This window comes from Brachycentrus maculatus, unplaced genomic scaffold, assembly GCF_059751285.1.
Source record: "Brachycentrus maculatus isolate JH-2025_06_01 unplaced genomic scaffold, ASM5975128v1 h1tg000061l, whole genome shotgun sequence".
NCBI classification, from domain to species: Eukaryota; Metazoa; Arthropoda; class Insecta; order Trichoptera; family Brachycentridae; genus Brachycentrus; species Brachycentrus maculatus.
Window position 1 is genome coordinate 2,475,991 of NW_028280815.1, and position 18,761 is coordinate 2,494,751.

At 37.8% G+C, this 18,761-nt stretch overlaps 1 protein-coding gene across 4 annotated transcripts in view; it reads left to right on the forward strand.

Annotated features, from left to right (window-relative positions):
- Mhcl (Myosin heavy chain-like) overlaps positions 1–18,761 on the forward strand; it is a 186,636-nt gene that overhangs the window by 139,571 nt on the left and 28,304 nt on the right. For all 4 annotated transcript variants that reach the window (XM_088256444.1, XM_088256445.1, XM_088256446.1 and 1 more), the window contains 2 exons: positions 12,332–12,604; positions 14,126–14,215. In XM_088256444.1, coding sequence (XP_088112570.1) covers positions 12,332–12,604; positions 14,126–14,215 — 363 coding nt within the window. The remainder of the gene's footprint in view (positions 1–12,331; positions 12,605–14,125; positions 14,216–18,761) is intronic.

The window sequence follows — 18,761 nt, forward strand, 5'->3', positions numbered from 1 at the left end:
GGCATTTGCTGGCGTTTCTCATGTGTGTGATTATAATCCAAGATTCGGACCTCACATACTCATAAAAGAGTTTCTGCTCAGTAAAAACTTTATTTTCATCTCACCAATAGATGTCTCTAGTGAAGTTCTAGCGATTCAAGAACAATGTTTCAAAATTGGTTCATATATATATGTATATATATATATATATATATATATATATATATATATATATATATATATATATATATATATATATATATATATATATATATATATATATATATATATATATATATAGAACTTCCATGAATTTGAGTAGTGTGGTTGTCAAAAATGGGTAGAATTGGTGAATGTTACACGTGTGTAAAGTGACCACTGAACCAGCCTATGACGGTCGTCAGCCCCGTAAATGCCCAGACTTCCACATTCTTCCTCATCTTTGATGAGATGTCAAAAAATAACTCACATTTATAAGCTAACAATATCAAATTTGGAATCCTTGGCAAGTTATTGGGCTAACAACATCACATTGGGAATCCTTAGCAAGTTGTTAGCTAATAATATAAAATTGCGAGTCCTTAGCAATTTATTAGCTAACGATATCAAATTGGGAATCTCTATTACAATAATAATTACGTACGTGTAATAAACGCAATTATCGTTGCAGTACTTCCGGAACCCGAACGAGCTGTGGATAGAAAGAATGCACTATTAATTTTTGCACAACGCCTGCTCTCTGTTACTGGCAATACACAAATCGTATAATCTTGCAATTAACTATTACAAATATTATTTTTTTGGTTAGCATGCCTTTCACTGAGCAATCGAATTCGTAACGATTATTTATTGCATATTTAGTTAATAATATTTAAACAGAAATCAGAATGAGTACTGGAAAACATTTAAAGTAAAGAGTAAATCCACAGACGAGTAGGTATAGGCTATAAAACTTATAAAGTTGAAGCCTAAGTCGGCTGTCCAAACTTAAATCACAGTAAGGGACATTTTTTGGTAGTAGGTTTTTTCTTCATTTACTAATCAGAATCTACTTAGTCCAAAAATGCAAAAAAAAAAACGTACTTGTAAAAAATGTCCCTTACTGTGTTTTGAGTTTGGACAGCCGAAGTAGGGCCATGATGAGCGGTGGTGCATAAGCCCTAGCTAGACACTTTCAGAGTCACTTACGACACATTTTCTTCTTTTCCTTTAACATTTTCATAGTCACAACATCCATCCATCCGATAAATCCAATATGTGTGTTATTAAGAAGGATTTCGATGTATTTAAGTTGTTTATTTTATATGGGTTCTTTGAACCCTTTTGTGATTTATACCGTACCGCAGTCGTCAACGTACGTGCAATTTTCTCTTTGTTGGCAAATACCAATATTTCATACGCCTCTAACAAACAATAGTAAACAATTTGCGTTCATCGTAAATAATATATACCGAACGCTACGGACATACCAGCATATCATTTTTTAAAACCACTTTCTCTGCTTATCGATGTGTGGGCGCTGCATAATGATATTCGTTGTCAAACTGTCAAATGGTCCAGTTTTAATTTCGAATAATTGTGATCGCTTCATTTATTTAAAATTAAATAAATTTACATCGCCATCAATCATCGCGGCCGTGTTACCTCCTCAGATCCGGTATCATTCCTCGATGTTTCAATTCTCTTTCATTTCACTTTTTAATTCTCAAATAATTTGATTCTCGTTTCACTATCTACACCAGTAACATAAATATGTATCTTTGTTAATCTGTTCGACAGTATGATGCGTGAAATGTGTTGAAACCTGGCGGGATTATACTTACGTACAAGATGACATTTAAGACGCCAGTGTAGACTTTAAATTTGTGTCATTTGAAAATAACACTGATCAAAAAAAAAAACTGCGTAGTATGGATATTGATTGATCAGGATTTATTTATTTTTTAATTTAACTTCATGTACAGAAAAGAAATACGTATTGGGGGGCCTATTGCTAAAAAGCAATATCTTCCAGCCAACCAAAAACAGACTAGTGATATTGGTCAAAACGTTTCATACCACATAAGTATAGCTGTTTGTTAGAGAGTAGATAATGCTTGAACATTTAAAAAAAAACATAAATTACAAATTGATGATAATGAGGAAGGCAAAGAAAAAGGGAGTTTAGGGAAGGAGGTAGACGGAAAACTAGGGGAGGAGGTTTGATGGACAGTTAGGATTCTAATGATATATAGATGTCTCAGACGTCGTCTCAGTTCATAAAAGTTATTATTGGAAATTTAACAGAACAGTTACTTAAATTCATTAACATTAAGGAGTAACACATAACAGGTTTTTGTACCATTCTAGTTACAAAATTTCACATTAGTAAGTTATTGAAAATATCCGGAAGAGGGACGAGAGGGAGGAAAAGGGGAAAAGGGAAAGCTCAAAGCTCAAGTCCAAGACAAATATGACAATAGAAACACACCACGATATGAATGTCGACTTATATGTAAGCGATCTCAGTGCTGACAATGACGAGTAAACATGTCAAAATTCCCATATTCATCGTTGACCAATTAAGCACGCTGAACTGCGTCAGGACGTCAATCACAAACGCTCTTTCTACATATATTAAATTGTAAATGAAAACACTAGTTTTTTAATGAATATTATACTTGGGTATTGTATTTATTTTTAACGACTAGTTTCGAATGTTACAGATATCTCCATCTATGATTTTGAATATAAACTATGTTTTTTTTTCAAACCCGTCTTTAGATGGAAGTATCTGTACCTTTTGTGGTAAGTGGTTATACGAACGACACCAACTATTAACGAAAGAAAAATAGATATATCCACGTTGGATTACACTGCAGGTACAGATGCGGAATGGAACGAGTGCGGATTCGAGAGGCCCCGTCTTAATTTCTTTAATCACTGCACCTTACCTACACAACTTTCTTTTTTACGACACTGTCAATTGATCATATTTGTTGATCCGTCTCTTATCGCGGTACATTCTCGATCAACCTGAACTCTGATATCACGTGTGTGCATAGCGTACTCTCCTCTTAATTTGCTTTATTTCACAACGTCCAATTCTGCTGTCTTTCGTACATTATATATGGCGCTTTCTTCTCTCGACTCGGTACAAAATAACGTATCATAATTATTAATTGGTCAATTATATATTAATGCCTTTGTGTCCGTTCAGTTCCACGAATTGAATTGGATCTACGCGCTGGAAATATTTATCGTTATTACTCTTACGATTATTATCTTTCCATGTGAATATCGTACATAAATCTCGTAATGTTTCTATGTAATACCGTAATTTTTGCCGCGATTAGACTGCCACTATTCATTTTTATCTCTTAGACGAGTAGTGTTTAGACTTTTAAAGAATAGACAATACGATGTGAGCTGCGGAACAGACAGTGTTTACTATCGTGGCTCTGATCCCGATTTAAATTAGTTTAAAAATCAAGAACATGCCACAAGAAGAAAGCAGCGTTCCGTTGATCGCCCCGAGCCCCAAGGCTGTGAAAAAGGCCTCACTCAGTGGCATGCAGAAGTTCTACAAAAATTTCAGCGTCAGTAACCAGGAACTCGCCGGGAACTTGAAGAAGTCTCGCGGATTCTCGTCCCTGAAGAACAAGGCGGAGAAGAACGATAGCGACGACGGAGGTCTGACCATCAAACTTAACCAGAGCGCCGTCCAGAAGTTTCTCTCGCACATCAGCGTGGTCCACGTAGCCGCTAAGGAAAAAGCCAACAAGATTATCAAGAAAGATAAAGATTACGACAGACACACTTACGAGAATATCGAAATTAAAAACAATAATGAGGCAACGATTCTCCCAGAGAAGAAAGTCTCGCGTAACTCCATCAGTTTGGACTCCTCCGATGGGAAAAATGTTCTAGTGATCAAAGTGGAGGACAATAGTGAGACGATCGCCGTCGCAGACAGTCCTCTCGCCGCGGAGAGCGACGCCAAACTGTCCAAAGCTTTGGAAACCTTCGACAAAATATTGTCGGAGTTCTCCGGATCCGGCGCCAAAAGTCTACCGTTCGTCCCCCCTAAGCTACAAAAGGCGAAGACTTGCAGTATCATCGAGTCGCGATGTATTCTGAAGAAATCTAGCTCCGACTTGAGATCGTTGCGAGACGGGAGTGGTGACAACAGCCTGACGGGACACGTACCTCTGGATAAAACGAAAAGTTTGTGGAATTTAAACGACATGGAGGGAATGCAGCTCAATTCTAAAATCCCGACCTTTACGCCGTACTCGGCGTGCGGTATGGTCTCCAAGACAAACAGCAAGTATAATACGTACATCATATCGGGTAAAGGCGAAAAAGTTGAAGCATCAGCTGAAAGCTCAACCAAAACAGACGATGCCAGCAAACTCGACGTCAAATCCAGAATTTTACAGAAAACTTTGTCGAATCCTCCGGTTCCACCCGTAACTCCCGCGGGAAGAAATAAAAAACCCGAGCGAAGATCAAGCGATCCGAATAAAAAACGGGAAACCCAAAGGACGCCACGTCCAAGCGTAACTAGCTACAAGCCCACTTCACTCATTAAGTCGAAAACTAGCGACAATATAGACGTATCCAGGTCCAAGGTACACAAAGCGAGAAGTGTTTGCGAATTGAATAAAGCGCCCCCTTCTAGCAAACCTCTTTCGAAGACAAAGTCTAGCACCTCTCTCAGTGGATCTTCCAGCAAGATACCGGTAGTCAGAGGCCAAATCTCCCAGTGCAAAGTGTCCTCCACGAGGGCACTCTTCTCTTCCACTCCTGGGGATCTAGCTCCTGTAGATCGCTCCAAGGACAGCGGAAGCGCCAAAGCGAAACAACATACCCGAGAAGAAAGTGTCTCCGCGCCAACACCACCCAAGAAAAACGAGAAAGTAGAACCGAAGTTAAAAAACAGTCCACGTAGTGTGAACATAATAAAAAGAAACTCCAACGAATTCAGCGAGATTCATAAAGTACGCGCAAAAATTCAACAAAAGAAGTTGACTAAAAGTGGATTACAAATCAACGAGAGAAGATCTTTCAATGCTGAGTCTGCGATCGAAGACGCTCCTCTTTCGCCCGTCAAAAGCATTATCAGCAAAATAGAGATGCACAGCGCCAAGGAGACTCGCGCGGATCCGATACAACTGCAGAACTGCAAGATCTTAAAAACCGCCAAAGGCACGCCTTGTATCGCTAACGTCTCCCTTCACAGCACCGCGAACGAAGTGCCGAAAAGGAAAATCAAAACAGCGGAAGTGAGAATTGAAACGGCTAAAAAAACTCAAACTCAAGGTGATATTGAGAAAGCTGACTATAAAAATGACGATGGGCATTCGGACTGCAGTGATGATTCTGGCCACGTATCGAACGAGAGCGAACCTCTAGCGGATAAGTCTCCACTTTCTGATGACAAGTTCTCCTTCGATCTTGAAGCTAAGAACATAGCAGGGAAGGACGATACCAAGAACCCGGTCGAAGAAGATCCGCGGAAGAAGCAGTCCGGTAACAAGCCAGACCTGATACCGGATGTGGTATCACCCGGAAATAAGCCAGCATCCGGTGAAGAGGGCGCTCAGTGTTTATATCAGCAAGGTGACAAATCCTCGAGTGCTCCGATACCAGCAGAAAGGCGTCTGCCCACTGTGAAGACACCGGAATCTCAGGTATATTTTCAATCAATATTTTTTAAAATATTTTTTCAATGGTGTATAGGGCACCGCGACAAAACCATGCAACACAAAGACATAGTAATTAGTCAATGTCAAAGGTTAGCAATCATCATGGCAATTTTTAATTTGTTTGCAACCGCTCTAAGCAGCGACTCAGTACTACAGTAAAACCATACAACTAATCACTAACACAAAAAATATTACTAATCACTAACACAAATATCTTTCCATCTTGTATTTTTTCAGTTCATTCATTTTGGGTCCCTGACTGGGTTCTAGTTTATATATGTCAGGCAGCTGATTAATTTGGGTATAAGCAATATATTCTAAGACCTTACTCCAAACTTAGTTGTGTTTATCGGCTTCACATGTATTTTGTTCTCGTGTATTATAATGATGACTTTTTTGTTGCTAAAAAACGGTTTGGTGTTGCTGTATTTGAAGATTATTTGAGGCATTGTATTTGTTATCTCACACTTTGGTAGAATGTCATAGGGTATAATTTTGGTTCTCAAATAAATGTCTTTAACATGTCATGCATAGGATATGACAATTTTTGTTTACTACCGAGACCTCCAGCACGCCAGTCAAACGCTTTAACCACTACGCTACGCTGCCGGAGTATAGTTTCGATACTATCATTATAGGTGTATGTGCTCTGGCTTCATAATACTGTCGGTAGATTCCGGTCAAGTGTCCGCTGTCCGCCGTCCGCCGCAATTTTAGCCCCAGATATCAGTTCGCTAATCACACTCCCACTCGCTGTTTACAGTTCCAACAGTACACAGGGTTGTATGGGGTCAAGTCTAACGCGTTTTTCAGGTTTTGGTGCACATATTACATAAAACGCTACTCGTTATAACGTGAAAAATATGATACTCCTGAGGGCTGCGAAAAACTCAAATGGACATTTGAGTGGCGTTTGTTATCTTTCCTTTAAATAAGTGCTTAACTGATGCTGGGTATCAATGTCCTGGGCAGGACTTATCATCTTGCCTTCGTGTAATTAACGATCAAGATAACACTGGGTCCATGCGTTGCAGTGGCCTATGAACAATTGCGAACAGATAAGGGTTAGAATAATAAAATATTGTTAATTTTACTTGGTAAATACCACTTTTTCTTAAAATCTATCGTGATCCATTTTGAACACCGTATGTGGGAACATGAATAATAGGGGGGATGCTTCAGTCATGTAGATTTATTTTATTAAATATTTGAAAAGCTATATAGAAATATTACAACTAAAATAACAAAGACTGCCTTTACCTTTTCCTAATAATTAATATTGTATGTTAAAAAATAAACTTTTTCTTTTAATAATAAATAAATATTTTATTGTATATTATTAAAATGCTTTATTTTAAGTTCATGTTCCTATGAATAATAGGGGGGATGCTTCAGTCATGATCACATTGTTAATTATGGGTTTATTATGTAATATTTTTATTTTTATGAATTTAAAAAAATTGAAAATCATTACATTTTGTATTAATAATTCGTATGGACAACACAAATCTTTTAAAAAAATACGTAAAGCTTTAAACTTTAACATTTTCAAACAATAGAATTAAAAAAAAAATGTGTTCCATGCAAAATTAAAGATGGATAAATATATATGTATAACCGCAAAATTACTGCCAATCAATTGTTGAAAAAATATTTTACGTTAAAACATGTAGACGTAGGCAGGTATAATTTTGAATCATCCCTAAAAAACATATTATACGAAAAAGACTTGGCACGATCAGATCAATCAGAACCTAAAATCTGGTGGTGTCAAAAGTCTGCGTAATCGGAGGGCATGTATGACTAGATGTATGGATGTGAAGGAGGCGAGGAGTGTATGTCAGGACAGAAGAGTGTGGCGTTCCATCCTCTCTGCCTACCCCTGCGGGGAAACGGCGTGATGGTAGTAGTAGTAGTAGTAAATTCTTTAAAAAAAATAGTGGTATTTTTCAAGTAAAATTGAAAATGGATAGATTTACCACAAAGTAACTGTCGAATCAATTGATGATAAAATATTGTAAGTGATTTTAGCTCTAACAGACAAAATACATTGTAATAACAATAAATAATAGAAATAAAAGGACATAGGAGAAAAAACAGTAACAATAATTAACTGACTTTAAGGAAAATATAAAATAAATTATTCGATCTACATTGATTACGTGTAGACTTGCGCAGGTACAATTGTGAATCGATACATTGAACGCCGGCAGAATTAATATCTAGACTTGCATAGCATTTGCCGGTAGTGTAATTTCCATCACGTATAACCTTATTAACGTTTCGAGAAACTAACAGGCCCCTTCATCGTGCATTTTAACACCGTAATGGTTTTAGGCACGATCTCGCCGAGCTGATGAGCCGAGCGATTCCTATCATTTTATAGCTAATGGATTTTTTATTGGCATTCTTCTTCTTTTGCCTTTTGTCCTTCACTGCTGGATATAGGCCTCTTCCTTATCCTTCCATTTTTCGGTCTGCTGCTGTTCGCAGCCAGTTTCTACCCCCACAGCGGCTACAACGACATCGTCGGGCCATCTTTTTTGATGTCCGACTGTTTTATTCTTCCGAGGTCTCCATCTCACCATTTTTGGGATTCATCTTTAGGGGTCCTGCCTAGCAACATGCCCCGCCCATTGCCACTTGAGTCTTGTTTTATATTTATTTTTATTTTTATTGATATCTTGGCACGAATGAAGAATAATATGGTAATCTAGTTATTTACAGGGTATACGACCATAAGTTGGTTAAGTGATCACTTTACACACGTGCAACATTCACCATTCTAGCTATGATTGACAATCACCCCACGCAAATTTCGGAAGTTATATTTATACTTCATGTGCTACTTTTTACGAACATTAATTTATTCGGCATGTGGTAAAATAGGTAGGTAGATCTTCCTGTCATGTATGTGTATGTGTAGGTCCTTCTGTCATGGACAATGTCGCCTAGGTCATGTCTTCGAATTATGTTATCTTTCTGCAGCATCCATGAATTCTTTGATCTTCCTCTAGATGTATTTCGAGGAAGTTCCACGGCGACTGTCTGGTTCACGATTTGTTCAGGTTCTCTGCATCCTATGAGCCCATACCATCTCGATTGCATTTCCTCTACCTTACTATCGATGCCTGTTACACCCAGGCAAAACTCTGTTTTGTCTCTAAGGGACACTCCAGCTGACCATCTAAGCATACGCATGTCAACTGCTTCTAGTTGCTTATAGTATTTTAAGTACCATGTATTATGGTTAAATTTCGAAACATAGTGCTTGAATTACTAGAATTTCACTAGAGACATCTATCTATTGGTGAAATAAGCGTATTACGCTTCAAGCACAACGCTATGGATGTGGCCATTTTGAGGAACCTATAATTCTTTAATATACCGTAGAACGGGGCTACTTGAACTTTGATGTGTTACTTGAGCCTAGTACAAAAAAAAATAGATCGTGGTATCGATCTAAGTATCGTGACAATAAGTGTCACCTGTCAGGGAAACAATGAATCATGTCAATACGTTCATTATTGTAGGGCAAATACAGATTTAATTTTTTTTTGTACTGGGCTCAAGTAACACATCAAAGTTTAAGTAGCCCGTAATACGGTACCTTCAAATATTATTGCGTGCTGACTTTTATTTTTTGTCATTTGTCATTTCGACTTCCATAGTTTTTACCCCTTGCTTTTGTGGATGTTCCACTATGGTGGTCCAGACGAGTACCGACATGAACTAGAAAGATGGCAGCGCCCCGAGAATGGGACGTGACTGCGAAACGAAACGCCGGTGTTTACGTTTTTTTCCCCATTCCGCTGGTTCAACGTCTTCGCTAATCGAGTGAAAGCGCCGGCCGAATAGCGAAGCTAATGCATTAATAAACTGGCTCAGAACGCTAACGGGACAAGACAAATATCGAAGAAAAAAAATGTACCGTGAAATCCCCGCTATTTGTCCAAACTACATAACCATCACGCCGCTTTCCCGCAGGGGTAGGCAGAGAGATTTGCATTAGCCTTGTGGCATAAGACACTTTTTAAGATTATCTCTATCAATCATAAATTTAAACACGATTAGTTATGAGAACTACAGATGTTCTCATCAGCAGGTAAAAAATTCTAACTTACTATCACGCCCCTTCCCCAAAGGGGTAGGCAGACAGGGTAGAACGTCACACCAATCTGTGTTTGCAAACAATCTTCGCCTCTTTCATATTCGTGCATCTCCTCAAACGTGTCCGCCGATTATTCCGACTCCTGACCTGACCAAGTCCAAGTTTTTAAAATACTTGATCATGCCAAATTTTCCTCGGTATTAATCTGCTTCTTTTTCCAACCACAAATATTTGTTTATTTTTTATTAAACTTAAAAACTATCAAAAAAAACTTACTCAACACAACCATAGATGGTGCCAAAAATTCGAATGTCATAGAAGATGTCAATTGATGGATAAATGCAACTTACTAAATTCGAGTAATGTGGTTGTCAATCATCGGTAGATTGGTGGATGTTGTATGTGTATAAAGTGATCACTTAAACAAGCCTTTGACAGGTCGTAACTTCTGTAGATACCCAGACTTCCATATTCTATTTCACCTATTTTGACATCTCAAAATGTAAGTTAATTTACGACTTGACTTTAATATTCTTCTATGTACATTTTCGTTAGTAAGTTCGATATTTGTACGACTTGAAATTCGAACAGACTACTCGTGCGAATATCGAATTTTTGCTGAGCTAAAGTTCAATGCCTTACCTGCAGCGGGATTCGAACACGCGATCCCATGATCTATACACTAACGTCGCCTTGACTCGGCAATTAGCTGTGAACTTTAATAATTTACAATAATTTAAAAAATACGTATTCGCAAATTTTCCCACAGTTGTTATCTACGTATAAAAACTAATTACCAGATATTGTGGGTTAATTATTTAAATTATTTTTACATAATTTGTGCAATTTATTACATGGTTTTACTATTGAGGTTATGAATTTTCACGTAAATTATTTTATTTCTCGTGTTCCGCATCTTTTGGTGCTTTGGGCACTTCGTTAGATTAATGGATTGTGAAGTATTGCGCCTTTGTGTATTTCTTATGATTTTATAACAATTTATGCTATAATATGTCTCAATCATTCCTAAGGCAGAGATCTCAAGCGTTTAAATCACAACGCGCTCAGCCGCGCCGAGGGCTGGACGTCTCTTCACGCTTCATTTTTTTAAAGAAAATAAATTGTAATTAGACTTTTTTTTAATATATGTATATTGAAAAAAAAAATATTTTTTAACTCCTTACTATACATAACTTTTCTCAAAACCATGTATTTATTTTGAAGAAAAAATATTTTTTTGGCTACAAAAACATGGGCCTTAAGGCGGGATAATCGATAACCCGCGACTCAATTTTCTTTAAACTCAGGTAACATTTAACGTAGTTGAATTTTTTGCTTAAAATACTGTTTTTGTATGAAAAAATAAGGTTTTCTTCGAAATAAATGAGTTATTGAAAGGTAAATAGTTAAAAAAAATTATAAAAGTTCATATTATTAAGTACTTTCTTCTTTTAAATCATATAGTACGTATTTGCAAACTTATTTCATTTTCATCTTTTTGATTTTTTGTTTTCTGTTAAAATCAAATATTTGTATTTTATATTAGCACTTTTAATCTAATTTTATTTCTGAAATCTATTGTATTATTGCCAGTGCCCTTTATTATAATCTAAAATAAAATGTATACCCACACACAGGCCATGCCTTTGTGGGATCTTTTTTGTATTAATATTATGAACTTTTTTATTTATTTTTTTTATTTATTGGAAAACCAACTAAATATTTAACAAAAATAAAATATTATAATAAAATAAAAAAAACATTCAAATTAGAGGTTTTCACTTAAGTAATCTAAAAATAAAAATAAAAATAAACTGTCATGTACATAAAAGTATAACTATTTGATAAACTTACATTACATGTTTTTATCAAATAATAGAAATTTTCTTTATCAACTAGTCAAATAGACATCAATAATATTTGTCTTAAATGTATTAAAAGAAACATTATTGACGTATATTTCATTAAGCATTACATTGCACATATCGCTCACTCCTTTCAAGAACGTCATAAATCAACAAACGTCAATTTTCAGTTGTGCATGGTTTTCGGAATGCCCAGAAAATGTACTATATCCTAGCAAAAGTGGCATATTTTTAACTCAATATTTACCCGCTACAGGGCAGTAAGTGTTGTTTTTGCATTTTGAAGAAAAGGTATGTTTTAATTATTTTTTAAATATACTAAATATTTTTCAAATGGAGAAAAAACCTTCAGGTTTTACCTAAAAAGATCTGTTGCACAGTAAAAAGTTCAATAAGTGGCTTGATATTTATTTTTAATACATTGTATTATATTTTTTAAATTAAAAAACGTTCTCCTGAAAAATAAAGTTTTTTGATTTTTCTTGAAAGGAGTGGGCAATATCGCTGGCTCGATTTAAAAATGATTTTTGGTAGGACTTTCTAGATTTTTGTTACTTTTAATTATAATATATTGTGAAATGCAAAAGAATTTAAAATAAAGAAAAAATGCCACTTTTGCGATCTCTGCTTCATTTTTTAGTACACGTTAAATATATATCTGTTAACCCTCCGTCTCTTGTTGGCAGGTGCTGCTGCGCGCCGGCGCGCTGCCCGCGCTGGAGGCGCTGCGCGACTCGCGGCTGCGCGCGCGCGTGGTGGCGCTGCAGGCCGCGTGCCGGGGCGCGCTGGCGCGCCGGGCCGCGGCGCGCCTGCGCGTGCAGCACGTGGCCGCGCGCTGCGTGCAGCGCAACGTGCGCGCCTTCCTGGCCGTGCGCGACTGGCCGTGGTGGCGCCTGCTCGTGCGCGTCGCGCCGCTGCTCGCCGTGCACCGCACCGAGGACCAGCTGCGCGCCAGGACGGTAAGGAGACATTACTACAAAAAATTGTTATAATGTAATGTCAAATTGTATTAATGTAATGTAAAAAATTGTATTAATGTAATGTAAAAAAAATCGTGTTTAGCTACCGTTCTGGAGGTCCCGGGTTCGATTCCCAGGGGGGGAGGTGAAAATAAATATTAGTGATTTAACACTGTAATATTTATTTAATATTACCCTGGACTGGTTCCTGAAGCGCAAGAGTGATCACCTTGCCTTCATGTAAGTAATGATCAAGATAACACTGCGTCAATTTGATGCAGTGCCCTATGCAAAGCGATTTTAAACTTGGAAGTATAATATATTGACTTAAAAATGACTAACTGCATTTATGTTTATTTTCTTGCCAGGCAAAAGTGACTTAAATTAAATGTTTCTTCTGAACATTTTACGTTTTGTTAGTTGGTCACTTTCTCCTGTACGACTACGAAATGCTCTTTACAAAAAATAATTTTCGGATGCGATGAAACTCAGATTTAATGCCTTCAAGAGCAATTGGATATTGCAGACTCCACAACCACATTGCAAGAATGGGTCTTGCAGCAACAGCAAGGTACAGGTTCTGCATCGCCCGAGCACATCTCGGACATTGCAAGACCTCCAAAGCGATGGCGTGTCACGCCATCGCTTTGGAGGTCTTCCAGGTGGTCTTCTTCTGTCTGGGTTCTCTTGAAGAGCAATTCGGGCCAGTCTATTTTCTTGCATTTTACTGACATGGGCATTCCAGAATCATCTTCGCTATTTTCCCTATCTGACTATATCCTCCGTACTACATATTTTCCCGTTATACTTATACATATCGCTCACTCCTTTCGAGAATGTCATAAATCAAAAAACTTGATTTTTCAGGAGAACGTTTTTAAAGTTTAAAAATATAATACAATGCATTAAAAATAAATATCAAGCCACTCATTGAACTTTTTACTGTGCAACAGATCTTTTTCGGTAAAATCTGAAGGTTTCTTCTCCATATGAGTGAAGAAAGAACGGTTAAACAAATTTATGGGGCGAATGTAGTTGGAAAAAGAAGCAGACGACGACCGAGGAAAACTTGGCACAATCAGGTATGTCAAATACTTGAAAGCGGCCGGGTCAGGAGTCGTTATAATCGTCGGGTATGTATGAGGAGATGCATGAATGTAGAAGAGGCAAAGAATGTTTGCAAAGACAGAGTGGTGTGGCGTTCGATTCTCTCTGCCTACCCCTGCGGGGAAGCGGCGTGATGGTTAGTTAGTTAGTTAGTTTTCTTCTCCATTTGAAAAATATTTAATATGTTTAAAAAAATAATTATACAATACATTTTCTTCGAAATGCAAATACAACATTTTCTGCCCTGTAGCGGGTAAATATAAAGTAAAAATATGCCTCTTTTGCTGGGATATAGTACATTTTCTGGGCATTCCGAAAACGTGCACAACTGAAAATTGTCGATTTTTTATATATGACTTTCTTGAAAGGAGTGAGCGATATATCAATTTCATAATATATTGTATATTTTTTTAGGAGGAGCTTGAAACCATTAAGACGAAATCAGAAAAGTTGGAACAGGAGAGATCTGCCCTGAAGCACGAGAATGACAAATTGGAGAATAAGGTAGGAACAATCCTGGTGTAGTTTTTATTCTCTATGGCTTCTTTGATTACTTGAAGGTTTTTGCTATGTGATACGATTATCACATTTTTTTGTGCTGTTTTTGCTGCAAATGGTCTTCCCATCTTCCTAATTTCTAAATCAAAATCCTGACAAATATTACCATCCTACCAAGATGAAAATACTTATAAATATTAAGTGAAATGAATTTTGATTATTAATTGTTAAATTCTCCACATATCAAAATGTTCGCATAAGATAATTTAACCACAGTCTCTTATGTGAAAATCGTGAAAGCTGAAATTCTCAATAAATCAAAATCCTGACGGCTCTTTTCCCAAAATACCAAAATCGTGATATTCCTAAATAAAGATCGGTAAAACAAATTTACGAGGCGAATGTAATTGGAAAAAAGGAGCAGAGGAAGACCGAGAAAAACATGGCACGATCAAGTATGCCAAATACTTGAAAGTGGTCAAGTTAGGAGTCGTAACAATCGGCGAGTTTGTATGAGGAGATGCGTGAACGTGGAAGAGGCGAAGAATGTTTGCAAAGACAGAGTGGTGTGGGGTTCTATTCTCTCTGCCTACCCCTGCGGGGAAGCGGTGTGATGGTTAGTTAGTTAGTTGGTGATAGTGCTGAAACTTGGCGTTGACCGTTCTCTCGGGGGCTTGTTCGATTAAAAGGCATAAATTAATCATAATCTGATCGGCGGGACGGATATAGCCCCCTGGGAAGTGGCCGGTGACTGATGCCCGCGCCGGCTGACCGCTGGTGGTGGACATTTGGGACAAGGAACTATTCAGGAACGTGTCCGCCGATCGAACTGCAATCTGAATATCATCGGTCAACTGGACCCCTTTGCTGAAAATTAACGCTAGCTCTATTGACCCGAAGAGCTTACCTTTATTGAGTGCGAGACCTCACATTTTTTAGACGGGAGGAATAACCTATATTGAATGGTAAGGCTTACCTTTATTGGACGGGAAGGCTCACCTTTATAGGTCGGAAGGGCTTACTTTTATTGGAGGGGAAGGTTTACCTTTATTGGACGGGAAGGCTAACCTTTATAGGTCGGGAAGGCTTACTTTTATTGGAGGGGAAGGTTTACCTTTATTGGACGGGAAGGTTCACCTTTATAGGTCGGAAGGGCATACTTTTGTTGGATGGGAAGGTTTACCTTTATTGGACAGGAAGGCTAACCTTTATAGGTCGGAAGGGCTTACTTTTATTGGAGGGGAAGGTTTACCTTTATTGGACGGGAAGGCTAACCTTTATATGTCGGAAGGGCTTACTTTTATTGGAGGGGAAGGTTTACCTTTATTGGACTGGAAGGCTTACCTTTATAGGTTGGGAGAGCTGAACTTTATTGTACGGGAGGGCTCACGTGTGTTGAACAAGAGTGCTTATTTTTATAGTACTGGAGAGCTTACCTTTACAAGTTGGGAAGACTTACCTGTATTGGACAGGAGGTCTTGCCTTTATAGGACGGAAGGGTTTACCATTATAGGACGGGAGGGCTTACCTTTATAGGACGAAAGGGTTTACCTTTATAAGTCGTGAAGGCTTACTTTTATAGGACGGGAGGGGTTACCTTTATACGACAAGAAGGCTTACCTTTATTGTATGAGAAGGGTCACGTGTATTGGGCTTACCTTTATTAATTTATCCTTGATGATTTTCGGTATGTACGACGCACGAAATAATGATAGCATCGGCGGTGTTTGAGAATAGCAGCCACCGCGCGGGGTATTATTATATCTGTTCGGAGCCGGCAGTCGCGGGCCAGTCGCGGCGACCGCACCGCGCCACCGACGTTCGCCTCTGTCCGTATCTTATTATGTCAATGTAACGAATCGACTTCGAACCGTCTGGTCCTTCGAGCCAGTCGCTCCTTCGAACCGTTGGTCCTTCGAGCCGATGGCTCCTTCGAATCATGGATGAATGTTCGTACTTGTGTCGTTTTTAATTCTTCGTTAAGTATCGTTTTGTGTTTTGTGAAATGTGAATTATTCGTCGTATAATTTTAAATTTAAAAAAAATATTATTTATTTAGTGATATTTTTGTAAAATAATTCCTCAAGGGCGCTTCATTGTGATGTAACTAAAAAAATGATATTGTGAAAATAGATGGGGGATGAAAAATGTTGAAAAATAGGGGTCGAGGCAAACAAGTTTTGGATTATAATTAAAATGTAACTTTGTTTTAAAATCACTGTAAATATTTTATTATAACTTAATTATAATGTTTACCGGTTTCGAAGCTAACAAAAAGCTAAAAAAAATCTACTTGAGATCTCTACTTAAGCTTCTTTCTCTAACCGTCAAAATATTTTGAATATTGTTTAGTAGATAAAGTACCGTTCTGGAGGACCCGGGTTCGATTCCTAGGGTGGGTAAGAATAAATATGAGTGATTTTTTCACTGTAATATTTATTCAATATTACCCTGGACTGGTACCTGAAGCGGAGGGCTGATCACCTTTCCTTCATGTGTAAACGATCAAGATAACACTGCATTTATATGACGCAGTGCCCTATGCACCATTGGGGTGCGGATAAGGGTTTAAAAAAAAGATAGTGTTTTAGTATTAATTAGTCTTGATAATGAAGCGGTTAGCTTCGAAACCGATAGACATTATAATTAAGTTATAATAAAATATTTATAGTGATTTTAAGACAAAGTTACATTTCAATTATAAAATGGAAAATCACAATGTTAGTGCTTCAAATATAAATTATAAGTTTTGGATTCTCTGATCTAAACTGAAGATGCCCTCTTAAGACAACCCTTAGGATAATAATAATGAATATTTTTTAAAAAAAATACCATTTCCGTAAATTACTACCTAGAGGCCGCTTCTCTGTGATTTGATTGGGGAAAAGGATATAGTGGAAATGATTTAGCAAACAAATGCGTTTTTAGTTTTTTTCCAAAGCTCATCTCACTCTCACTGTTTCTAACTACTGATGAAACAATTAAATTAGCATCACAGACCGAAACAACTATTACGGATACTGAATTTTGAAGTGTTTGTGTCGGGTTGTAGTCCCGTGGTTAGTGTCGCGGACTCTGAAGTCTCTGAGTTTCTCATTTCGAACCCACTCTACCACAATTTGATACCTATTTTCAATAATGAACCGCTTGAGCTCACAGAAATAGTATGAAATTGAAATATTTGTGTAAATAATAAAAACACAAATAATTATCTTTTCTTTAAAAAAAAAGTTTTATTCCCATTGTTTTGATTAATCATATCTCAACATAGATGAAAAAGAATTGTTCCAGTCAATGACAGGTTGTAAGCCCAGTAAATACCCAGACTTCTGTACTACCATATCATTTTAATTCTTCATCTGCTGTCTGTTATCTTCTTGAATTATTTTTATCTTCTTCTTTCAACCCTTATCCGTACCCAATGGTGTATAAGGCACTGCATCGTACAGACCCAGTGTCATCCTGATCGTTAATTATTAAATATGAAGGGAAGGAGATCAGTCCTACGCTTCACGATCCCCCCCCCTCTGGGAATCGAACCCATGATACAGCACGGTAGCCAAACAAGCTAACTACTACACTAAAGAGGCGGACTTCTTCACGGATACAGAAGTGCAATGTGTTTGGTGAGATCCGGATGACGTGTGTGAAAAAGCTTAGGGATAAAAACATCACTGCCATGTGGGAAATGGAGCAGGAATAAAAAAAATGCAGCAATTTCTAGGGCGCTCGGGGTTGCATACGGGCTGAGAGCTCCCGACATATTCCCAGTTCCGGTATAGAAACTCTTGGTTTCCATTCGGACCCATGCATTAAAAAAGCTTTTACAACATTTTGAGTGTGTCCAAATACTTGTTCACAAATCTCCAATTAGGAGTTATTTTGCTATATTATTTTTTGATATAAGATTTCTATATTCTTCTTCATCTATGCTGACGTGTCAAAAAATAATGTAAAAAGGCTTTTATTTTTAAAAAATCAGTATTTAATCAATCATGCAAAGTTTTTCACTGTCAAAGATATTTTTATTATTATTAGAATGCTTTCAAAGTTCCTATCACTGTCAGCGGGGCATGTAAGTCCCATACGGGCTCGTGTAATTAAGATATTGCATCAAAATCGATCACAAAATCGATGGGTCGTGAAGGAGTAGTGTATTGATAAGTGCAGTCGAGCTTCTCGCCCGAGGCAGAAATAGCCTGCGCTGAACGGCGATACTAACCCGATTGTTAGTTCATTTGGGTTGTCAGTAAGTTATTTACGATCGGTTTCCTCACCCAACCAGGTCGCCGCGCGCGTTACCAGCGTCCGGACAATCAAACTGACCAACCAACCGTCACGCCGCCCGCCGCAGGGGTAGGCGGAGGGAACACAACTCCAGCGTAACTACAGATTCTGGCACCATAAATCTCAAACGAAGAAATCCTGACAAAACAGAGATGGGTGAAGCATGGAGACTGTTACCATCTATGTAACTAATTATCACGTTGCTTCCGCAGGGGTAGGCAGAGAGTATGCAACTCCAACGCCAATCTGTATTTGAAAACAAGCT